A 25,063-nucleotide genomic window follows, 5' to 3' on the forward strand; every position below is an offset into this window, starting at 1 on the left:
AATGTCCTCCAGCAGTCTCCTCCCCACTCTTCTCCCCTTTCTCTGATCCGAGCTAGAAAGTCCAGACATGGTGTAGGAAACCATTAGACTTGATTCACATGTATCCAACCACAAACTCTTGTATATGCCTAGACTGACCCCTTAATTTTGGTATTTGTTTAGCACTATGAAGCTTTTAAAATCTTTACACTTTTTTCTTTCAGGGCAGAGAAGACTGAGGTCCTGAGTGATGATCTTTTGCAGGTAAGTGATTTAATTACTGAGGAAGAGCAGGATGATAACGCTATTGTTGACAGTTTGACTTTCTTTGATATAGACTCAGTAGTAGACATGCACTACATGGCCAAAAGTATGTGAACCCCCCTCCAAATGATTTTGTTTAGGTGTCTCCAGTGAACGGCTCTGTTAATTTCTACAGAATACAATTCTGTTCTTCCAACCATGTGCAAACAGTTTGTTGAAGGCCCTTCTCTGTTCCAGCATGACGATACCCCTGTGTAACATGCCAGCTCCATAAAGTCATGGTTTCATGAGTTTGGTGTGGAGGAACATGCACAGAGACCTGACCTCAACCCTACTGAACACCTTTGGGATGAGTTGATGGTGAGCCAGATCTTCTTCTCATCAAACATCAGTACCTGATCTCACAAAAGCTCTTTTGGCCAAATAGGAAAACAATTGCCACAGGCACCCTCCAAAATCTTGTGGAAAGCCATCCAAGAAGAGTGGAGGATGTTAAATCCACAGAGGAGGGCCCATAGTATTGCCCGAATTTTTGGAATGGGATGTCCAACAAGCTTATATAGGTGTGATGGTGAGGTGTCCACAGACTTTAGGTCATATAGTGTATGTCAAGGAATGTTAATTTTGGGCTTCTCTGTTTTATGTTCATTTTGTATGAAGATCTCCACTGCTTACCAGCACAGTCTAATGCAAGGAAGGATGTTGTCATTGTGACTAGAGGTGCACCGAAATGAAAATTTCCAAACCGAAATAACCAAAAATGTCAGGCCGAAACCGAAAAATGTTTTTTATTTTTACTTTTTCAATTTACTTAACTTTTAACTTTACTTTTAGGGGCTAGGGGCTTTAAACCATCACAGTAAAAGCTCTATCAGAAAGCAGGCTCCCTCAGGATTTATTTTGGTTGAAAGTAGACCTTTCAGTAACTTTACAAGTCTGCATGAATAAATTCCTGACCTGTCACAATATACAGTAACAGTATCAATAAGTTCCATCTGTTATCATTTAAAAGCTTTAATTAAGCTAAAGTCATCTACTTTACCTAAGCTGAGATGATGTCATCAGTCTGCTGCAGCAGGAAGAAGCATTTCCACAGTCTTCCCATAGCCCATTGATCATATTGCAACATTGTAACAAGCCACAAGGCAAGGTAAGAGGCTGCAGCATTGGCTGATTTGTGTTAGACCTTTTGTTAACACAGCCAAGACCTTCACAGACACCAGCATTTACATGACAGTCTCATCTCTGAGCCAGCATCTCTCAGTCCAGGAAGTAGGTGGTGAGCCTGGATGATACCTGAGCAGAGATGGTGATGTCTTTCTAGAGAGAAAAGCAGATGAAGGCATTGTCGGGGGGGAGTCATGTGATCTCCGTGAGAGGTAATAAATACCTGGGAGTGTTACACTGACACATTACTCGGCATGTTGCAGTCAACATTAAAAAAAAATCATGTTTTCAGGTTTCTAGTGGCACGTGACCGGTGCATTTTGTGTCTGCGGTGGGGATGGATTTTAAATCCTAAAAGCCAGATATATTTAGCATTTCTGTAAAGAGAATACATTACTGGATATAAATCATATTGTTTTATTTTGGATTTTTATTAAGTTGCTAAATAGTAAATGTTGTTAAAAAAAGGGGGGGGGGGTTTGTTTCTCCCCAAATTTCCCTATGAATGTAACCGAACCATGGCTGGTTCATTGACCTTGTCTGGTTTTATCCAATAGGTGGAGAAGCGGCTGGAGCTGGTGAAGCAAGTCTCTCACAGCACCCACAAAAAGCTGACGGCATGTTTACAAGGGCAGCAAGGGACCGAGACAGACAAACGATCGGTAAGACCACATTTTCCACTGAAACCCAGTCGAACTCAGTTTAAGTCAGCCAAATGCATTCCAGGTGTGCAAATTCCTACAGTTTGGTTTCTTTAAAATGTAGAAAAGTCTGTCCCCTGCCAGCATGCTGCAGAGAAGGACTCTTGCTCTCTGAGTGGAAGCAGCGGTCTCCCTGCAGAGGTCTGACACGCTGTAAAAAAAAACTTATTTAACCCCTTTGCAACCCTTAGTTAACTTTAATCTGCCCTAATGAGCTCCTTTTCTCCCCTTCTCTCCTTTGCTGTTAATCAGCATTTTAGGACAAACAAGGATTTCTTTTGGTATATCTGTATGAATGAATGAATGAATGAATGAACTTTTCGTACACAAGAAGAGTGGGATAGTAAAACCGTTATTACAGAATTTTTCTCTGCTTAATTTGCTGCGTGAATTTTAGCCCCGCCTTCCATTTATCCTCAGACTATTCTTCGGGGTAATTGCAGGGACTTGGTGCGGCAGGGGATGAAGACGCACACCTGGGAATATTTACTGATTCCCTAGAAAACATTAGTGATGACGTTCAAACTGCGAAGACTCATTGCGGCCAATCAGCTTTTAGGCAGTGACGTGCGGCACCTCTTGTTCCGGGTGAGGCATTCCCCAACCTCACCCCTGTCGGACGAAGCCCCACCCCCAACTCGTCCCCAAGCTAGTGTGAAGGAGGAAGGGAGGAGACCGGGAGGAGCCTCCCTGTCCCATATTTGCTCCTCACTGCTGAGGCGCTCCGTCCATGGCAGGTTACACAGCGGGGAGGATTTCCCTTCTGTGTAACCTGTTAGATGCCGATCTGAATGGAGAAAAAGCTGTCAGACATGAAGCCGACAGCTTTTTCCTTCATAATTCTAGGTGAGGCTCTGCCTCCCCTGACCGCACGTCCCTGCTTTTAGGGTGCAGTAATCCAGATAATTGAATGCTGAGTTTTGATTGGTTGATAGGGATTATGGCATGTCGCTCTTAAACCTGAAACATCAGAAAGAATTCCCGTCAAATGGAAAGGTATTTTTCAGCGTACCAAACTACAAAGGAATAAAGAAAATAGAAACTGGAGAGTTTCGGTGCTGGCATTAATTTTTTTTTTTCTATGCTCTGTCCAGCCAAATCCGCAGTGTACAGTGTAAAGTACACTGAGTGGCCGGATTATTATATACACTGAGTGGCCGGATTATTATGACCACCTGACGTTTGTAGGCAAATTAGCTATAATTTGGCGCTGAAGTTGCTAGAGGGCCAGACCATTATAAATAGGGAAGCAGGTTGGTTATCACGACAGTAGAAGTGATTTGTTTCTGAAGATACGAGGAAACAACGCGATGTAACAGCCTTTGAACGCGGGATGATTGTTGGCGCTCGGAGCCATGGAGCGAGTATCAGCAAAACAGCAGAATTCGTTAAATGTTCAAGAGGGGCTGTTGTTAAAGTGTTTAAAGACCTGACTGTCAGCCGAAAATCTGGGTCTGAACGTGCGAATTGTGGCCGTCAGCGACTAGTCAATGTTAGGGCAGAACGGGGGAGGGGCAAGACTGGTACAAGACAACAGAAGGGCAACAGTGCCGTGTCAGATTCCTCGCATCACCTTTCACCATCTCGTGGAGTCACGAGGCGGCCCAACGAAGTATTGATGGGGTGGTCATAATAATCTGGCCACTCAGTGTATATTTACATTAAAGTTCTCATTCCTGGAATTCAGTTTTAGGTTTTTCGTTTCTGCAGCACTCTGGTTGTCATTCTCTGTCTGTGTTTTCCTCTCTTCAGAAAAAGTTGCCCCTAATTACACTGGCGCAGTGTCTCATGGAAGGATCAGCTGTACTGGGAGATGATTCTTTGCTTGGGTGAGTTTATCGTTTTCTTTTTAGCTGCATTGAAGATGGCCGCACTCTGGGGTAGTGAGATATTTAAAGAGGAAGTCTTCTTTAAAGTTTACTTCCACATTTCCAATTAAATTCGAGCAAACCCCGTTGTGTTTGTAGTGTGTTCCCATGCACAATTTTTAAAAATCTATTTCTTACTCTTTCGGTGTCACGATTTGGGCAGACTCCTGTTCAAAGTGACAGAAAACTCTGTCCCAGTAGAAAAGACAGACTGATCTTCTTCTCATTTACATACAATGCTTCTAGATCTTTAACCCTTTGTTAGGACAGACAGAGTTCAAATCTAGTTTACAACTAATAATGAGATCTGCCAGCACAGCACAAACAGGGTTAAGCAACCCGCCCCCCTTGCATTCCAAAGGAGTCCTTTTTTAAAGTTATGCAATGTAAATAGGAACATGTAATAGATGTAAAATAGGTGCTATCCCCGTGTGGCTGCAAAAGTGGAAATACACTTTAAACATATCTACATAACAGTATCAATATATGCAAATTATACAACTCCATGCCTCATAGATCGATCCTATAATTAAATAGGAGGACGAGGCAGAGGACTGAGATCCTGGCCCGACCCCTTGGAGGTTAGCTGATTTGGTTTTATAATCTACATAACAGACTATAAAGAATGTGTTTCTAACACTAAAATGTTTTGAGTCCTTCGTGGGATTTTCTGCTGCGTCCCATTGGAGAGATTTCTCTTCACATTCTGTCCCAGAAACACAACAGGATGTCAAAAGAAAACACCCAAAGAGATGGAAATCCCCTCTTATGCAACTGTTTCTGAACCGGTGTCCCCATTGGAAGGTTTCCCCTCTATTCCTGTTCTGGTGACACCTGTAAAATGTTGGATTTCCCATCAATTCAGGTCCCACCAACAGTGGTCATCAGGACAGATAGAGAGGGGTGAACCTCCCCATCGGGGACACAGACCTTTCAAAACTAAAAAAAAAAAGCTTGGATTTTAGATGCACTTTAAAGGGTACCCTTTACAAACCTGGGTTAAAGTAAATGGCAAAATTATTATTAATATACAGGATTTATATCGCGCCAATGGTTTGCACAGCTTACAATTATAATACAATTCAAGACAAGATGGTAAGGAGGGCCCTGCCCCTGAGGGCTTACAATCTAAAATGATCTGTAGATCTGAAGTTACAGGGATATGTATGCAAATCTTGACTTGCGGAACGGATGGGGGAGGGGGCGGGTACAGCTGGCTCTGCCTCTAGATAGGCAGAGCCAGCTGTCAGTCACGCAGCCTGGCGGATCCAGACATAATTGTCGGGATCCGCTTCAGCTGTGGCGTCTCAGTATACCGCAAACTACAGCTTGCGGTATACTGAGCCTAGGGTGACGGGAGGACGCTAGTTTTGTCCTCCCATTACCCTAAGGAGAACTATGGGGAAAAGCCTTAACCCCATAGTTCTCCTTTAAGCGGTTCATGTATATGTATTTCAGCTGTATGTTCAGAGATTTGTCTGGAGCTCCCCTTTTACGTGCCCGCCTTGTCTTGTTTGTAGGAAGATGCTGAAGCTGTGCGGAGAGGCTGAGGACAATTTAGCCCAGGAGCTCATCCACTTTGAGCAGGAGATAGAGAGAGATGTGGTGGACCCATTGTTCGTCCTCGCCGAGGTAAATGGGAGGGTTAAAGCTGATGTTTGAACTGCTGATATTTTTGCTTTCCCTGGTTCCTTTTTATATGTCTTCTCCCAAAAAGGAAAAGAAACTCTACATTCTAGCAATTTATTTTATGTATAAAAACTGGATTGATGTCTAAAAACGTTCTTCCAGCCGTACGCTGTGCAAATTCCATTCTCACAGCATGCCCTCCACTAGATGGAGCATAGGAAGTTCCTAAATGATTTATAAAAATTCCACCTAACCATAAGCCGTTCTCGCGCCATTACCGCCAATAGGTGGAGCCGAGAAGCATAGGTAATTGCTCCTCAGCTCTATCTAGTGGTGAGAATAATGTGCAAACAGCATTCACTCACCATACAGCTAGGCAGAAGTTTTATAAATCAACCCCATAGTGTTCTTCTATTCATAAAGGAGAACCAAGCACCACCAGCTGTAAAGGATGGGGAAAATGGGTTGGGGGGCTGGCTGGAAACCAAAAAAGACGCTAGTCCATCCACAAATTAGGTACAGAGGTGAACACATATCTGCCCGGAAAGACTAAACCCAAAAAGCCCAGTAATGAGGAAAAGAAATGTAACTGCATCAGAGAAAGATGCGTGAAACCATTGAGTCCAGGAGAGGTAGTGTATCCCGGATCGGTCTATGATGACTGGAGGTCAGTTCGGGACCGGTGGCCAAGCGTTCTAAGCCGATTATGATGCGATAAGCCTTTACCGATGAGCCGTTGAGCCTTCGGTCTTTATTTGCCCCTCTGTTATTATGGACTGATGCAGGATACACTATCTGCAAACAGAACTGGTATCATTGTTCCGGCCCTAGCCTGATCCCGATATGCCTTTTATGTATTTAAATTCAGTCTTATCGTAACAGGTCCTCTGTATTCTTTTAGGTGGAGATTCCCAACATCCAAAAACAGAGGAAGCACTTAGCCAAATTAGTCTTGGATATGGATTCTTCTAGAGCGAGGTGAGGCCCACATTCTGTTCCCGAGGATTCCTCCAGTTCAGTCTGGAACCTTCTTATTGATTAGGGATCAAGTCCCGGCATCCACCATACTCAACTCAACTCGGTGCTTTAGGTAAAGCCCAACTCCAACCAAAATGTTTTATTTGGATCAAGCAGGAACGTGTTGGAGCTCCATTGGGTTTTTTATTGTCATTTGTGTCCCTTTTGGGACGGTTGTCCCTCACTTCCTTTTACATGTCCTCTATGGCCTGGAGCTCAAGGTTTGTAGGCCAGATATGGAGGTAATTATCCACCTTAGGAGCGGTTTCATGGTTGTCTGCTCCCAGCTGTGCAAAATATGGAAGCTACGGCTCGTTCACCTGGTAGGTCAGTCTTCTGCAGCCTCCGGTCACAGCCATCCCTGCGAATCCATCACTCGCTGTGCGGTTAGACAGTCGGCAGCGTCTGACTCACAATCTCCATCTCTGGAGCTTTGTGGAAAATTAAGCGAATTGGATCTATTGATTCTCTCTGCTGCTGGAACGAGTCAGCGGCTCGTAGGGAACATGACTGCTGTGCGTGATTGAGAGAAGTAAGTAGGAGAATAACCTGCACAGACAGCCGCAGAAAACAAAGGAAGAGTCTTCATGGGGGAGCGAAGGAAATGTCACATCGCTAATCATTTTTATAGACTTGATTATGGATATTGAAGAGCGATTTCCAGCTCTGGGGCATAAAGTTTGAGTCTAAACTGGGATTTGATCTAATGCACATATTTACCTCTGTAGATGGAATTTGCCAATTATTAGATGTGGTGAAGTGGGCTTGTAAGAGGATCTTTGGAAATCCTCCTCCCACACGCACTATTAGTCTCACCACTTTCTCGGGACACTCCATTTGTCTTTCTGAGCCCTCAGAAATCACGGGTGATTCTGTCTATAAGGGAGAGTGTGACCTCCATTTCCTCCCAAGGTGCCTGGTTTCTGGTGGCCATTGGAGTCTCTGACTCTTTTGTCGCCTGAAGTTCCTCTGTAGATGAAATCTACTAATTATTAGATGTGGCAAGTTGGGCTTTTAGGAGAATCTTTCAACCAGGCAATGTTCTCATGGAAGTCCACCTCCCACATCCACTATTAGTCACACCACTTTCCCGGGGTACTCCATTTGTCTTTCTGAGCCCTCGGATATCACCGTTGATTGTGTCTATAAGGGAGCATGTGACCTTCTCCATTTCCTCCCAGTGTAATGGATTTTTGGTGGCCATTGGGGTCTCTGACTCATTTGTTGCCTGAAGTTCCACTGTAGATGAAATCTACCAATTATTAGATGTGGCAAGTTGGGCTTTTTTGCCTGGTTCGAACGCTCTGCAAAACGCTCAAACACCGAAATCCCACTATTTCCTATGGGTATGGTTCACACCTGGGCGTATTACAGGCCGTATGAACGCGCTACAAAACGCCCTACGCCCAAAGAAGTACAGGAGCTTCTTTGGGGCGTTTTTTGTCGCGCGTTTCCATTTGGATACAGCCAAGTAGCCCCGGAAACGCGCGTTTGTCGCACGGTTTTTTACAGCGAATCGCGGTAAAAATGCGCGTCACAAAACGTGCGACAAACGCGCATATTCGATACGCCTAGGTGTGAACCCAGCCATAGGAGAATCTTTCAACCAGGCAATGTTCTCATGGAAGTCCACCTTCCACTATTAGCCACACCACTTTCCTGGGATACTCCATTTGTCTTTCTGAGCCCTCAGAAATCTCCGGTGATTCTGGCTATAAGAGCACACGTGACCTTCTCCATTTCTTCCAGGGTGCAGTGCAGAGACCTGAGCAGCCAGTCGCCAGGCCAGAAAAATTTCATGGGAGGGGTGAAGGTCATTAGCACTGTGTAAACTCCAACACCGATTGATACAGAGCATACCCAGGTTGCTGACAGATATACAGCAAAAGGTGTGTATCATTGGGCGGGGATAGACTTTTTTGGAAGAAACTGCAACTAGGCAAAGTTAAATGTTCTCATAAAAGTCCTCCCACCCGCAACCATTGATACAGTAGCTTCACCACATTTAGGGGATACTTTGCTTTTCTGTGCCCTCGGAACTTACCAGTGCTCCAGGCAATAGGGAAGCATATGACCTTCATTTCTTCCCAAGGTGCTGGGTTTCTGGGGGCGATTGAGGTCTCTGACTGATTTGTTATCTGACATTCCATTATTAGATGGGGCAAAGTGGGCTTTCAAGGCAACCAGTCAATGTTCTTATGAAGGTCCACCCAGTCACACCCACTATTAGCTACATCGTTTTCCACAGATGCTCCATTTTGTCTTCCTAAGCCCTTGAATTCTGGCTATAAGGGAGTATGTGACCTTCTCCATCTCCTCCCAGGGTGCAGGGGCCTGAGCAGCCGGTTGCCAGGCTGGAAAAAGAAGGGGGGGAAGGTCATTACCACTGTGTAAGCTCCAACACAGATAGACATGGAGCTTATCCAGAGTGCTGACAAATGAACAGAACGACGGGGTAGCAAGGCAAAGGTGTGTATCATTGGGTGGGGATGGACGTTTATTTTAAGAGAACCTGTTTATTTTAAGAGCACTTATTGCTCTGCCCCTTGAAAGTTTCCTACCATTGATTAGAAGTCCTCTCACACTGAAATGTTCTCTTTTTGTTGGTGGTTTACAGGTGGCATCAGTCTGCGAAGTCATCCGGTGTCTCTAGCAATCTGCAACCCTCCGGAGCGAAGGCTGACGCACTGAGGGAAGAGATGGAAGAGGCCGCCAACCGCGTGGAGATCTGTAGGGTGGGTGGAGCCTCTGCTCCCACTTTAAAAATATTGCCGCTTCTTTCGACACAGTGCGTCAAAAATAACCGTCTGTTTTTCCTTCCTTCCAGGATCAGCTGTCAGCAGATATGTACAACTTTGTGGCCAAAGAAATCGACTATGCAAACTATTTTCAGACGGTAAGTGTAGAGAATGCAATCGGATTGCTAGAGGTTCCTGGGGAAAACCCAACTGTAGTCAATCGGGATGTCAGAACATTCTGTGGATTCGACTACGTTTGGCCAATTAGAGTCTTAGAACATGTACATGACTACACCAGCAGACAGCCAATCAGATGAGCAGATTTTTTGCAGATTAGACAACCTACAGCCAATCGGTGCATTAAAATGTTGACTAGACCCACCAGTGGTCAACTAGATGTTTGGAACATGGAGAAGACTAGACCTGCAACCAACCAGAGCACTTACACAATGGAGTTTTAAAGGGTTCATGGTTCTGCATGAACACCTCCTTATCCTCTAAGTCAGTGTTTCTCAAGCTGTGTAACCTCGGGACCCACATGTTTCCTTGGTCATTAAGGCGTGACCCAAAAATGATTTCATTTATGAAACATTTTAATTTATTACACAAAACAACTTGTGCAGTATTCAGCAATATATATTTTGCTGAAAGTAAATGAATTAAAAAAAATTAAAAAGTTTATAAAGAATAAAAATTAAATATTTAAAAAAATTAAAATAAAAACGTGTGGGGGTGGCGGTTGCGGGGTACAGTTCCAATGGATGTTTATATAAGGGGGGGGGGGGGGGAATGTCTGCCCCGGGCGCCCATAACTCTGGTTACGCCACTGATACTGATGGACATTATGTGGGCTTGGAATACATAATGTCCATCAATGTACCCTGTCCTAATGTCCCCTGTCAGTGCAGAACCTGGAGGGGGTGGTGAGGGTGTCTGTATGGGGAAGGGGGGGCATTAGCAGGGGCACCACGGCAGGTTCTCTACTAAGCCCCTGCTAATGCCCCCCGAAGCTTCTGCATTGACAGGAGACATTACGACAGGGGACACTATTGGATATTATGTGGGCTTGGAATACATAATGACCATCGGTGTCCCCTGTCATAAAGTTCCCTGTCAGTGCAGAAGCTGGGGGAGGGGTGCATTAGCATAGGCTCTGCTGCAGGTAAAAAAATTGCAGCGGAGCCCCCTGCTAATCCCCCCCCCATACCCTCCCCAGCTTCTGCACTGACAGAGGACAATATGACAGGGGACACTGATGGACATTATGTATTCTGAGCCCAGTCTGTGTAATAACATTAATTGTGTATTTAATTAACATACATTATGACAGGGGACAGTGATGGATATACATGATGGATATTATGTGGGCTTGGAATGCAATATATCCATCAGTGTCCCCTGTCCTGCCACAGTGCACATCTCCCTATCTGCCTGCCTACCTTTCTCTGATTCCAGCCGACTGAACTATCTGGACTGGAGAGTACAGTAGATACAGCGGCGGATTGATATCTGCTGTACTCTCCAGTGCAGGCCGGAACTATAACTTAATTGTCGGGCGCCGCGGCTCCTGATATTAATGCGCCGGCCCGAAAGTGAGGAAATAGTCCCCTCTCTCCCCGGGCCATACCACTTTATCGGAGAGCCCGGGGGAGGCCGGGAGAGAGGGGACAGTTTGACATTATGAGGTTCCACAGGCTGAACCACAAATTCCCCCTCTAGTTCTCTCTAATGCAGATGGGCCGGTCTATGCAGACATGACGCCGCGACCCACTTTTGGGTCGCGACCCACGAGTTGAGAACCACTGCTCTAAGTCTTATTATTGTAAATTATAAGTGAAGCTTTACAGAGTTATTTTGGGTGGAATGAAGCAGAGTTTGTTCCAAGTCTTTACCCCCAATGAGGAGATCCCACTCGCAAACTACCTGCCACGTCCGGACCTATGGTGATAACCAGGGTTGAACTTTATGGTTGCTTCTTTGAAGTCTATTCATCGTGTGCCCCTCAGCACTCCCCAATAGAAGGAGAGGGGAGAGCATCACTGCCCCACCGCACACACCCTGTCACAGCCAGTCATGTTAAGGGGCTTCAAACTCAGCTGAGATCCACCCAAAAACTAGATAACGTTTTAGGCTCATCGTACACATTACAATCTGATTACACAATCTGTACAATCAACTTTAGATTTCCCAAAACTACCTAAACAACTATCTAATCAATCCATATTCAGTCAGGCAGGCAGGCCCTTGTGCTACATGCTTGCTGGCCTAAACATCTAAATCTTGTGCCCGGTAGCACCGGTAATCTCTGAGAGCTCAGAAAGACAAAGTATGCTGGGAATGTGGTGACGCTATCAGTGGGTGGGGGTGGGAAGACTTTTATGAGAACGGTTCACTTTGCCTGGTTGTAGGTTCTCCTAAAAAAAAAAAAAGTCCATCCATACCCAAAGATAGGTAGATCTAAAGGTGATTGTACAATCAGATGGTAACGCAACGTGTCTCGAACCTTAGTTAGAATTCCACCCTAGAGGGATTGGCATGGTTTGAGTTCAGGTTTCTAACTGTAACTAGAAAGCAAATCTTGATCTCGGATACATTGTGGTTGATTCTTCTCCTGCATTGTACAATTAACCAATTTCATATCTCACAGCTTATAGAAGTTCAGGCTGAGTACCACAGGAAGTCTCTCGCGTTACTGCAAGCCGTGCTGCCCCAGATCAAAGCCCAGCAAGGTGTGTATTAAAAAACCTGATATGACGTATATGTCCAGCATAGTCCAGCATAGTATGTCTGTGTATGTCCGGCATAATGCCTAAGGGCCCCCTGCAGTGTGGTCTGGGTATCGAACGGGACTCCTTTTAGATAAGAAGACCTTGGGTTCAGTGGTATGGTACCCCAACAAGCTAGTTTGGGTCGGGGGATTGTTTTCTGCCTCCTTAAAGCTGAATTCCAGGCAGATGCTGTGTAGCAGACACAAATGAATACAGCTCTTCAATAATAAAAACATATTAGGGGGAATTTATGAATCTGGAGCAGTTGCCCATAGTAACCAATCAGCCTCTGTCTTCACTCCAGCTTTTGTCTGCTCCAGTTTTCATAAATTCCCCTCTATGTATTTATGGACATGATGCAAGCAGTGTAAGTACCTGAATTGACTTGGCATCAGGCCCTTGCATTCCCCTCATACAGCAGCACTCAGACTGGGAGAAAGAAGGGTTTGTTGCATGCAAATGTTTGATGAGGAATATGCTGATGGGAGGAGAGAGCAGCATGAGCAGACAGATGAGCTCATCATCTGCTGCTGCTCCTTCACTGCCCAATCAACAGGCTGGGGTGTGGAGAGCGGTTCACCACTGTGTTACTTCTAGTCTCTGTATCTGTAATAGGGACTAACTAACATCCAATCAGAAATCAGCCCCCGGGTCAGTGCACTGTAAGCTGGTTTGTAATTGGATGTTGTGATTTTCCAGCTGCATATTGAGTAAAACGCAGATGAATCGGTAGTGGTGACAAAGTAATTCATGACCGGTTGCTGTGCTTGTCTGTCCTCCCAGAGGCCTGGATAGAAAAGCCATCGTTCGGGAAGCCTTTGGAGGAGCATCTGACGGTTAGCGGCCGGGAGATTGGATTCCCCATCGAGGCGTGCGTCACCATGCTGCTGGAGTGCGGCATGCAGGAAGAGGTAAAACAAGACATCTGCTGGCCAAATACCCCCACCCCCCCATTCCCATTGGTTCACCCTAATGAGGCCCTGTTGTGTTGTCAGCCGAACGTCATCCGCTCTCTCAGTATCCGTGGAACGTCCTCAGGTCTGGGAGTGATTAGACGCTGATCCGCGCCTCCCCGCCGCTAATGCATGCAAAGTGTGCTAAGGGTGACATTTCTGATCGTCCATACCGACTTCTTTGATTTACTGTCGAAACCGGACTGTAAAACTGACATCTGGAAGCTGCTTGCTGGCTGTAGGAAGAACTAAGCGCAATCATTAAAAAAATCTCATGAAAGCTTCATCACACTCGCATGTCATTTTTAATACTTTTAAATCTGCAGCTTTTATTAAAATGATCCCCGGTGATCCCGCCATGGAGATCTTTGTTCCAGGCACTTCCTGTTATAGGGTGACAACGCTCTGTCCCCTGTCTCCCAATTGGGAAGGCAAAGTATAAACAAAGAATGGTTAAAGGAGAACTATGGGGTTAGGGCTTTTCCCCATAGTTCTCCTAAGGGTAACAGGAGGACACAAACTAGCATCCTCCCGTCACCCTAAGCTCAGTATACCGCGAGCTACAGCTCACGGTATACTGAGACACCGGAGCGTATCCCGACATCGATGTCGAGATCCGCCCAGCTGCGTGAGTGACAGCTGGCTCTACCTATCTAGAGGCAGAGCCAGCTGTACCCGCCCCCTCCCCCGTCCGTTCCACCAGTCAGCGATGGCAGATCGGAGGGGGGGAGGGGGGAATCCAGCCCCTCCCCTGTCACGGCAGAGAGCCGTGACAGGATCAAGAGGTGAGCGAATGTCGCTATGTGTTCTCTCACCTCCCGATCTACTAAGCCGACCTGGGACAGTCTCATTGTCACAGGTCGGCTAGAACTATGAGGTGAGTGAAAAGCACCCCCCCTCATAGTTCTCCTTTAACACGGTACAGTCGTCTACTACTGATTTGTACATCCGAACGTTTGGGACCCATCTATTCCATGGACTCATGAGAAGGCGTTAGAGGACCGCAGGCAGCACAGAAAATCCCATCCAGACACCCTGATCCATGATATCCTGCACTTATCAGCTCCCATGTAGCCCCGGCTGTCCTCCGATTATAAAACGTTTCTGGCAGTGAGGTCGGAGGAAAGGAAGAGGCTGGATCAGCCCGGAGTTGGTCCTTTGAAATCCACCATCTGGGATCGATTTCCACTTCCTGTGTGGTAGCCTTTGACATTCCTTGCGGTGTTTCATCTCCCAAATATCCGATGTGCTCGCCTTAGCTTGCCACTCTGCAGGATCACCAGTCACGTTAACCTCCACGGGCCTGACTGCTTGTGACCATAAGGGTCCCCACACACCTTACGATTATCGTATGATAATCGCGGGAAATCCCGCGATCGTACGATGATCGTAAGGTGTGTGGAAGCCGTGCGACCTCTACTACTGTAAGGTCGCACGACTTTAAACTTACGGACATGTTCGAAAACCCGCCGAGCATCGTACGATGTTCGGCGGGTTTGTGGCATGTCCGTACGATAACAGCCACACGGGCCGGTGTGCGCAAGCGCACACTGCCCGTTCGGCATTGCGGTCATCGGAAGCCCGCCCCTCATGGGGCGTGGCTTGCGATCATCGCAAGTACGATCTGCCTATGCAACATAGGTTTTTTAAGTACCTTACAACCATCGCAAGACAGAAGTCTTGCGATGGTTGTAAGGTGTGTGCCCAGCCTTAGATTTAAAGCTGAACCTTGGATAGATCTGGATGAAAGAAACACTGAGCACAATTTACATGATTAAAAAAACAGCTACATTTATTTAGAATGTATCTGAATTTGACTTTATTGAGGCTCTTGTAAAGCGCCTAGAGGGAGGGGGCAGCACAAGGGGGCCAATCAGGCACTCTGCTTTCCCATACGCTGATAAGGAAAATGCAGAGAGATGAGCTGCTCAGTATGTTGCTGCTCTATCACTGTCCAATCACAGCTTGGGGGCCGGGAGGAGACGAGGCTTTGTCTCTTTAACTGCTGCAAGCAAGTCACACGCATACACATGTAAAATGCTATGTAACTATGTCAATTACCATGCTGTGCTGTGTGGCAGAGCTGTGTGAATCTCAGGACTGATGGGGGAAAAAATGTGATCCACAATCCCACAGACTCTAGTATAGTTACATTGCCTCTCCAGGTGCCTCACTTTGTTGCCGAGAATCTTCATACATTTAATTTTGGAGTTTGTTCTTTATTATTTATTATCATTATTGTTATTTATTCAATATAAAATGGCCAGCACATTTTGGGGGCTTAAGAGGTATCGCTCTTCTTCAGGGCTACAGAATTGAATTCCTTATCTGTTTTGTAGCCATGGGGGATAACTTTTATCCCTTGAAACGCGTTGGTGGTTTTATGTCGTCTTGCTGAGAGAATAGTATATGTATGGACTTAGTGCAGTATATGTAGTTTCCAAACTTCTGTTCCTCCGTTTAAGGGGCACCCTGTTTGTGTTTAAGGGCAACCTCACTGGAGCTTTTGCAGCCCATATGAACTTGTTTGATTTTATAAATTCATGATCCATTGATGAGCCAAATCCAGCGCCTCAGTCACAAATATTGCAGAGAACCTTATTACAGTCACATGATCTCAGCCCAAGGGTAGGACCAGAAACAGGCCTTGGCTGCTTAATGGCTGTCTTGCCATTGGTGCCCTCAGCCATGCCAGCAATGATCACCCAGCCGTGCACCGCACTCCGTGACTCCATTGTCTGTCCCTCTCTTCTCTCCAGGGTTTGTTCCGTGTGGCTCCTTCTGCCTCCAAACTGAAGAAGTTAAAAGCTGCCTTAGACTGTTGTGTTGTTGATGTGGCGGAATACTCTGCAGATCCGCACGCTATTGCAGGTTGGTGTCCTTGTACGAATTTGTTTTTAATACATGGGAAAGGATTCCCAGAGAACTATGTTATCCAGAAAGACAGCCCAGCAGAAGCTGCAACACTTTCTCTGATTGAGACTTGAGAGCATAAGAGAAGGATCATTCCTTTGACTTAGCCTGAGCTGTTCTGTAACAAGAGGCTCCATTCGGCTTAGTTCTACCTTCTGGCTTACAACTGGCTAAACAACAACAAAAAATGTTTAAAGCTGTATTATTTTTTTTGTTATATTGCTTATAATAAAGAAAATATGTACAACACCACTAATATGTGCCCTTCAAAGGAGCACTGTCTCCAAATCAAATTAAATTGCAGTTAAAAAGCACAGAAAAATAACGTTTTTAAACTCCGTACATTCAATGTCTCATTTCCATAAATAATTTTTCATTTACTTGCAATGCGCCTTTGAACCTGCTCGAAAGTTTGACTTCTCCAGGAAGAGTCAATTTCCTAGCACAGGAGGGTCTCATTTCCCTCTGGGCTGGCCCAGCTCCCCCTACCCCCTCCCCTTCACCTCTCTACATAACCTTTTTATTTGGCTGGCAGGGGAGAAGTGAAGGGGAGTACTATAGAGGGTCACTTGAGTGACCGCTCTGAGGCTTATAGGTTGAACTCGATGGACTTGTGTCTTTTTTCAACCTGACTAACTATGAGGCTGCTGATATCACATCCAAGATGGCGGCACCCAGCAGCAGTCTCGGGGCTTTTGGGTGTCTGCACAAGGGAGGCCTTTACAGGTAAATAACATGCCTAATATTTGTTAAATTCACCTATAACCATATGGAAGGATTGTTGCTGAAATTAATAGTCTTGCGAGGTCCCTTTTTAAGGTTCCCCAATGCCAGACACATACACTCATTTTGGCTCATGTGCAGGTCCCTTTACAGACGGGATGCATTTCATTGTAGCTCCTGCTCCTGTGCTTAATTCTAGGAAAGGTGGCAGGGTGATGATGACTACAGGAGCAGGAGGATGAGGATTCATGAAAATCCTTTGCTACTAACTATGCTAAGGTGCTGCATTGCAGGGAAGGGAAATATGAATGTTGTTTGGTAGCTATAGCAAATGTCAGAGTCCACCTAATATTTCTATTTATTATAAAATTAAATATTAGGTGGTTAATATTATAATTATTATAATATATTATAATTAAATATTAGTAATATATTACAGAATGGCATTTGTAACAAATTTAGAGTTATACTTCAAAGGAGTCCTCTCTACTGACCATTTTACCAGTTTCTTGCATTGCACAACTGGGATTATCACATGACATCAAGCAGTCTGACCTTACTAAGGTTAGACACCATCATCTGATGTGGTGCACCCCCCAGAAATCCCTCCATAGTGAGGACCCTGTAACCACAAATGTAAAAAAAATCATAGATGACCTGTTTAAATGCATTTCGAGTTGAGGTGTGTTTTTAATTTCCACCTCTTGGTCATTCGTCTCTTTTGATTTATACTGTGATTTGCAGGGGCGTTAAAGTCTTACCTCCGAGAGCTTCCAGAGCCCCTCATGACGTTTGAGCTGTATGAGGAATGGATCCAAGCTTCCAAGTGAGTCTGCACTGGCATCAGAAATGTGTGTGTGTGTGGGGAGGGGGTCATGGGGACGTCTGTTCTGGGCGGTGCAGCGTGGCGGGAGAGGTGTTTGTTTGTGGCTGGCTTGCAGTGTGGCTATAGGGAGCTTTAAAGCAGAACTCAAGGTGTTAAAGTAAGACTCTCCCCCTTCCCCTTTTCTACCCTTTGACTTTCTAAATCAGAAGTAGGCAACCTTGGGTGTTGAAACAAAAAATCTCATCCTGCATTTGCCTCGTGGAGTCATGCTTGTGGCTGTCAGTCTTGCAATGCCTCTTGTAGCTCCACAACAGATGGAATGCCAAGGTTGCCTAGCCCTCGTTTAGATTGTCCAGGGTAATGAGTTACTTTAATGCCCCCTCCCCAAAATAGCTTACAATCTAGTCCCCCTGCACCACACTCCTACATATACACACACACTGGGCCAGGTTGTGAGTCAACCAATGTAGTGGTAAACCCACATGATCACATGAACATTTAAACTCAATGGGAATCATCATTGCTAGGGTCCCAGGTCTGAAAGGCTTGAGTGCCAGCTACTATGCTGCTCGTCTTTACTAGCATAACACCAGAGGATGGCTACTCATGTGACTTAAGGCATATTCACAGCCAGCCACGTATGATCTTTATCTGTTTCAGCGTTCAGGATCAGGACAAAAGGCTTCAGGCTCTCTGGAATGCTTGTGAGAAGCTGCCAAAAGCCAACTACAACAACTTCAAGTAAGTCGCCTATAGTGGTCACCATTTTGTATATTGAGTCTGGCTGTATCCTTTGTACTTATAGGCAAAAAAGTTTTAGCATTGTCCGTGAGTAATATGTGTCATTGTCTCCTATTGTGCAAGATGGTAGGGCTTCCGGCCCTGTTTGGCCATTCTGGCCTCTTTTTATATCAGGGGGTTGGCAACCCCGGCACTCCATGCCTCTGCCTCTGGAAGTCATGCCTGTGGCTGTCATAGTCTTGTAATGCCTCATGGGATTTGTAGTTTACCGCTGGAGTTCTGAGGTTGCTAACCCCATTTTTATATCTTGCCATTCCCCCAGCAGTTTCCAGTCAGCCATTTTGTACTCTTTCCTCCTCCCGCTTCCTCCTTGCAAGTTGATAGTTTGCAGCTAAACCAGCCGTAATTTCATTTCAGGTACGTCATCAAGTTTCTGTCCAAGCTGACGGAGTATCAAGACGCAAACAAAATGACTCCCAGCAATATGGCCATTGTACTGGGGCCTAACCTTCTCTGGCCACAAGCGGAAGGGTAAGTTGGCCAAACATGGTTATTAAGAACTTGTTCTCTTCTTCTTCTTTTTTTTTTAAGCCTTGAGCTGGGGATGGAAGACCTGCCGCACTCAGGATTTTGGAGGTGTCAGAAAGTTATAAAGAGCAGGGAGAGGGATGGAATTGCCTATTTTGTGACCCTCACTACCATGGGTGCCAGGGGTGGTTGGGGATGCTGCTGGTAGTGCACGCAATCAGAGCAGCAGGTAGAGGAGACATTGCCTCCAGACACTAGACTGACGCCGCCCTCTGCAGGCTCTGCATCTCCCTGCCCTGCCCAGTTCTTAGCAACTTGGGATGCTCTGGCCGGCGTCCCACCCAGCTCCTGCCAACCAGTGGCATTACTGGTTGCCAGGCGCTGGGCAGGACGCCAGCTAGAGTGTCCCAGTTTGCTAAGAGCTGTGCAGGGAGGTGTATGGCCCTTACACATCTTCCCGCCCGGCTCTTGGTAACCTAGAAAGCTCTGGCCGGAGGGAGAGCGACAGGCAAACTCCATGTGTGCCGCCATGCTGCTCTGTCTCCCACTCCCCCACATGACCCAAAGAGATGCCACTGAACAGCTTCAGGCTGCCTCATTAAAGGGACGTCCCTGCACACTACAGAAAGAACTGGTACAGTTTGCTAGTCTTATGGCAATGTCCCCTAACTGAAGCAAAAAGGAATTTCCTTGTTGAAATACAAAGTTACCGAAGAAAGTGGTGGTTCCTCATTTAAGAAAAGTAGGTGGAGCTATGTAAATAATAATGTTATGCCCTAAGGCCAGCTTGGGCATCTGGAACCATTGGATGCCCAATAGGCAATGGCTATTACAATCTAGTGACATTATTTTACTGAAGTGTTTTCTTTTGGGTTTTTTCTGTCTCCTTGACCATATTATTAAAGGGAAACTATATTCTTTCTATTTATGTGAACGAGAAAATAATTTTCCCAATAAAAGGTTGTGTGCTACAAATGAAAAATAAAATATTGAATGTTATTTTTATTGTTGGTTACGAGCCTTAAATATGTTCAGTTGTTATCTTCTCCCTCAATTCTTGCAGTAATATCACGGAAATGATGACCACCGTCTCGCTACAGATTGTAGGCATCATCGAGCCAATAATACAACATGCTGACTGGTTCTTCCCAGGCGGTGAGTGCGGGTATGCGGGATGTGCAATACTGATGCTTTGTCCGAGATATCAGCGCCAGGCAGCTGTCCTAAAACCAACTGTTCATGAGCTTCTTAGCAAATATGATTTTGTATTCTTAATGAAATCTAATTCCTCACACAGAAATCGAGTTCAACGTGACTGGAAACTATGGCAGCCCCATACACACCAATCACAATGCCAACTACAGCTCCATGCCCTCGCCAGACATGGACCACTCGGACCGCAAGCTGCACGACCAGGCCAGGAGGCCGCTCAGCGTGGCAACCGATAACATGATGCTGGAGTTCTATAAAAAGGATGGGTATAACATTTTTATCATGTACTCGTTGTTCAGGCATGTTTGTATTCTAACAAGGACAGGGAAGTATCTTGTGGGGTGGAATCAGAGAAGGATTGGGGGGTTTTCAGCCACATTGGTCAAGAAAGTGAGACTCCATAGCAGCCAATCTGACCACTGCTTCCTGTTTTCTGTCATACCTGTCCTCCCCCTAGTTATGAAATGACCTCCTTGGTTCCATCCGATAACGATGGGGTCAGCAATGGCTTCCTTTCTGTTGGATACCCCTGGGCTCAATGGGCACCCCTTTCTCGTGAAGGATCAGTTATGTTTTCTTTAGAAATTTTCGCAGCTGAAGGCGATTTTTGGCACAAGATGAAGTCAGAGGTGTCTGTTCAGAGCGCAAATGTACAATTGTACCTCAGAATGATCATAAGGCAGTTGGACTCTCTAGCCCCCATCTCGTGTGCATGGTTAGTCCAGAATCTCATGTCTAAGGTCGCGTTGCTTTTTTGTTGTTTTAAAGGAAACTTTTATCAATAGATAATTGTAGGCTGCCATTGTTTTTCTTTTATTGGGAAGATGCTACACCATATGGTTTGTGGACACCTCACTACCACATCTACTATATGGCCACCAGTGTGTGGACCCCCCCCCCTCCAAATTAATGAGTTCAGGTGTTTCCAGTGAAGGGTATTGTTGATTCTGCAGCATACATAGAGATGTTAGAAAATTCCTCTAACCTTGTGGTAACAGTTTGGGGATGACCCTTTCCTGTTCCAGCACATGACTGTGTACAACGCTAGCTCCATAAAGACATGGTTTGACCAGTTTTATGTGCAGGAAGTCTAGTGTCCTGCACAAAGCCCTGACCTCAACCCTACTGAATACCTTTGGATTGAATTGGATTTCCAATCGCCAAGCACATCTTCTCACCCAGCATCAGTACCTGACCTCACACATGGGTACAAATTCCCTCAGACGCACTTCAAAATCATGTGGAAAGCCTTCCCAGATGAGTGAAGGTTTTCCGCAAAGGTGGTGGGGTGAGAGCTCCACATTAATGCCCGTGGTTTTGGAATGGGATGTCCAACAAGCCCACATAGGTGTGATGGTAAGGTGTTCACAAAATTCTGGCCAAATAGTGTTGTTCCTTAGCTGCCATTCTGATCAACTGGCCATTTAGGAGTTTCCCGATCTGCATATTTTTTATGACTTAGTGACATGGTACAAAGTGACTGGTCCCAGGCATAGACCAAACTTAACTGACCCTATCATGTTTTATCCTTTCAAAAGAAGTTTGGCAAAGAGTAATATATTAATTTGATGGTTTGCTATGTTGTTTCTTTACATGGGATCCAGTGTAAAATATGTGTAACTGGGTGTGCCATTTATTAGTAAAATCATGACCAGAGACTAGGGATGCACCAATACCAGTATTTTGGTATCGAGTATGAGTACCGATATTTTTTTTTCCGGTACTCACCGATACTGAATACCATTACCGGAAGTCCCATTCAGGAAGCCAGGCGGCGTGTAATGACTCGCCACCTGGCTTCCTGATTAGCAGGAAAGCCATCGCCATGCTTCTCTTCACTGGATGTACGAGTACTCGCCCAAATACTCGGCACCGATACTAGTATCAGTATTGGTGCATCACTACCAGAGACCATTGAGACTAAGGCTGGCCATACACCTGTCAATTATTTTCGTTCAATCCGCGGTCTGAAAGAAAGAAAATGACGCAATTTCTCCATCAACGCAAACAGCATGTCGATCGAGTAATCGCCGCTGTTTACATTGCATTCTGACAGGGTCCGCTGGCACCTTAGATCATCTGATCGAGGAATGAAAGAGAGCCGACAGCTCCATGCACTTGCCAAATTTCGTCCGGTAACATTAAAAACCGGCCGAAATTCGTCCAGTGTCTGGGCACCTTTTAGATGTCCAGACCAAGTTTAACAGCATCAATGTATATCAGTTAGGCTGGGTTCACACCTAGGCGTATCAAATATGCGCATTTGTCGCGCATTTCGTGCCACGTGTTTTTAACGCGATTCGCGGTAAGAAAAACGTGCGACAAACGCGCGTTTTCGAGGGCTACCTGACTGTATCCCAATGGATACGCGCGGCAAATACGCCCCAAAGAAGCTCCTGTACTTCTTTGGGCGTAGGGCGTTTTGCAGCGCGTTTGCTACACGCTGTAAAACGCCCAGGTGGGTACCATGCCCATAGGCAATCATTGGTTTTCACATGTTGAGCGTTTTACAGAGCGTAGGAACGCGCTGTAAAACGCCCAGGTGTGAACCCAGCCTAAAACTGTGTGTAATAGTAACATTTTTGTAGTTTTGGATGGAGTAGGGAAGGGTAAGATCCTTTTGTCTGTCTCCACTGGGAAGATTCATCCCCACAATTTGTACTGGAGACCGTTGTCACTGAGACAGGAAATGATGGAAAATCTAACATTTTATAGATCACTAGAATAAGAATTAGACAGTGGCGTCACAAGGCGGGTGCCGGGGGGTGTGGCCCGCTCCCGGGTGACACCATTGGAGGGGTGACACCAAAATGACTACCGGTCATTTTGGTGTGATCGCCTCCTTTAAGATCAGGCACTCGGTCATGGGCTGAGAGCCTGACAGTTGCAGGGGAGAGAGAGGAGGAGACCCAGCGGCATACCTCATCTCGCCGGGTGAACGTCTCTCCTCTCTCTGCCAGCATCCATCACCAAGATGGCCTCCGGCAGGTATAAAAAAAATGACAGCGCATGTGCGATGACGTCACGGTGGGGTGTCACCCGGAGTAGATATCTTTCAAAACCTTTCAATGGGGACACTTGTTCCAGAGACAACTATACAATTACCCTCACCTTGGGGGAGATTTCCTCTCATGTCCTATTGTGTCTGCAGGACAGCTAGTGAAGGGAAATCTCCCAAATGGAACAAACCTCAGAAATTTACTTGACAGAGCATTTAACCCTTTCCTACTCTTTTTATAGCTAATAAAGTTTTGACTATTCATACTTTTAAACTTGTCAACTAATTTTCCAGTTCGACAGCAGGGTTTGAGAACTAGGAACATACCCAGGTGCACATTCCTAGTTCTTTGCTGCAATGTTAATTCATATTCTCAGGGTACAGGGAACAGCACCGGGTACAGCATAGGGTACAGGGAATGGTGCATAAGGAGTTTAAAAAAAGATGCATCGCGGTGCCAAAGTGGTTCGAAGGAAATGTTGGGCACAATGGCAGCCTCGGGGTTAAAATGTTTCTCATGCTCCCTGCTGATTGGAGAGCTCTGGCTCTGACTTGGCAGGGGGTCATGTCAGACCTCTCCAGAGAGACCAGTGCTTCCACACAGGGAGAGTAGGGTCCTTCTCTGCAGCATGCCGGCCGGGGACACGCTTTTCTTACTCAAGCTGTGGCTGATTTAAAGTAAATCAAATTTGTAGGACTGTGCGCATTTTTTCATTTTGATGCACCTGGAATGCATTTAGCTAATTTCATCTGAATGTTCTTTAAGGCTTTACAGATGTTTTTTTATTATACACCTTTTATACGTGTTATCCTTTGTTATGTCCGTTCTTAGAAATAGCTACATTGTGCTGAATGCAAAACATTTGTTTTAATGGATACATTGATTTTTATTTTAGGAATTATTTTCTGCAGAATACTGCAACAATTAATCATTTTGAACATCAGCTCAGTAAAGAGTTCCCCCTCCCCTAATATTACCAATACAAATTAAAATCCAAGAATCACCCTCCCCCAATATTATCAATACAAATTATAACCCAACAATCCCCCTTCACCAATATTATCAATAAATTAAAACCCAAGAATCACCCTCCCCGATATTATCAATTAATTACGATTTAAAGAATCCCCCTCACCCAATATTATCAATAAATTAAAACCCAAGAATCCTCCTCCCCCTAAACATATAGGAATGTCAAGGTAGGGGATTATTTAGGTCACAAAATGGAAGAACTCTGTAGGCCCAACAAAAACTGTGGAGGTCTGAACTAGCCTCTGCTTTAAAAACTCGGTCCTCCACACTTTTATGATGAACCTTGCCAAATTTAATGCAAACACTATTCGGTCCATTGGTGTTAGCTCCCTCTCTCTGTCAGAAATGAGGCTGTGAGTGGGAGTGCATGTACCGTGAGCCCCCGCCCACCTGTATGGAGCAAGCTGCTGCCTTTTACCATCAGGGACTGTGAATGTAAAGCGCACCGAAGGACTTTAACGCTGAGCAGTAGTATTGTATTGTACTGTCAGACATGTTTGAGGCACTGGGGGCTGAGGGGCAGTGCACAGGCTCTCGGGGATACAAGCACATGGGCTGTCTGGGTTATAAACAGTGGCAGTTCATTGAAGTGGCCGATCAGAATCGGCATGTGAAACGGTTGACGTAGATGTAATGCAGCTGTTTGCCGAGGCAGCCGATGCAGCCGAACGTGTCGGCTTTGCGAAGCCCACCGCTAGATTTAACGGCAGCCGACGCTCCTGCCGCTTCCCCTCTTTTCAGTGTCTCTCCACGCTAACTGTGCTTGTGTTTTTGTCCATGCAGCCTTAGGAAAATTCAAAGGTAAGATGTACCTCCCTGACATGTTTCTCCGGCCTGCGTGTCCTGTAGTCTGCTGTCTCGTTCCAGAGAGTCATCTGTCCCTCACCGGGTGCATGTTCAACGTACTGAACCGTGTGCATATGGTGTCTGTTCTGTGTAACCGTTTTCATGGCTGTTCAAATGTTTGTTTTATTTAAGGCATTTTATACAGCGCCATCGGGGGGG

General features: G+C 45.6%; 1 protein-coding gene across 3 annotated transcripts in view; it reads left to right on the forward strand.

Annotated features, from left to right (window-relative positions):
- The first annotated feature begins 208 nt into the window (after positions 1-208).
- ARHGAP44 (Rho GTPase activating protein 44) overlaps positions 209-25,063 on the forward strand; it is a 42,942-nt gene continuing 18,087 nt past the window's right edge. The window contains exons 1-16 of one of the 3 annotated variants that reach the window (XM_018574372.1): positions 209-243; positions 1,968-2,072; positions 3,864-3,940; positions 5,500-5,611; positions 6,510-6,586; positions 9,243-9,360; positions 9,453-9,521; positions 12,011-12,092; positions 12,915-13,042; positions 15,844-15,955; positions 17,465-17,546; positions 18,207-18,287; positions 18,705-18,818; positions 19,879-19,970; positions 20,113-20,293; positions 24,842-24,859. In XM_018574372.1, the coding sequence (XP_018429874.1) occupies positions 3,900-3,940; positions 5,500-5,611; positions 6,510-6,586; positions 9,243-9,360; positions 9,453-9,521; positions 12,011-12,092; positions 12,915-13,042; positions 15,844-15,955; positions 17,465-17,546; positions 18,207-18,287; positions 18,705-18,818; positions 19,879-19,970; positions 20,113-20,293; positions 24,842-24,859 (1,307 nt within the window). In that variant the 5' untranslated portion in view covers positions 209-243; positions 1,968-2,072; positions 3,864-3,899. Of the gene's footprint in view, positions 244-1,967; positions 2,073-3,863; positions 3,941-5,499; positions 5,612-6,509; positions 6,587-9,242; positions 9,361-9,452; positions 9,522-12,010; positions 12,093-12,914; positions 13,043-15,843; positions 15,956-17,464; positions 17,547-18,206; positions 18,288-18,704; positions 18,819-19,878; positions 19,971-20,112; positions 20,294-24,841; positions 24,860-25,063 lie in introns of those variants that run through there. The other 2 variants (XM_018574373.1, XM_018574371.1) reach the window with 2 other exon arrangements.

The sequence above is a fragment of the Nanorana parkeri genome, unplaced genomic scaffold (genome assembly GCF_000935625.1).
Source record: "Nanorana parkeri isolate BGI_ZX_2015 unplaced genomic scaffold, ASM93562v1 scaffold2904, whole genome shotgun sequence".
Lineage (NCBI taxonomy): Eukaryota > Metazoa > Chordata > Amphibia > Anura > Dicroglossidae > Nanorana > Nanorana parkeri.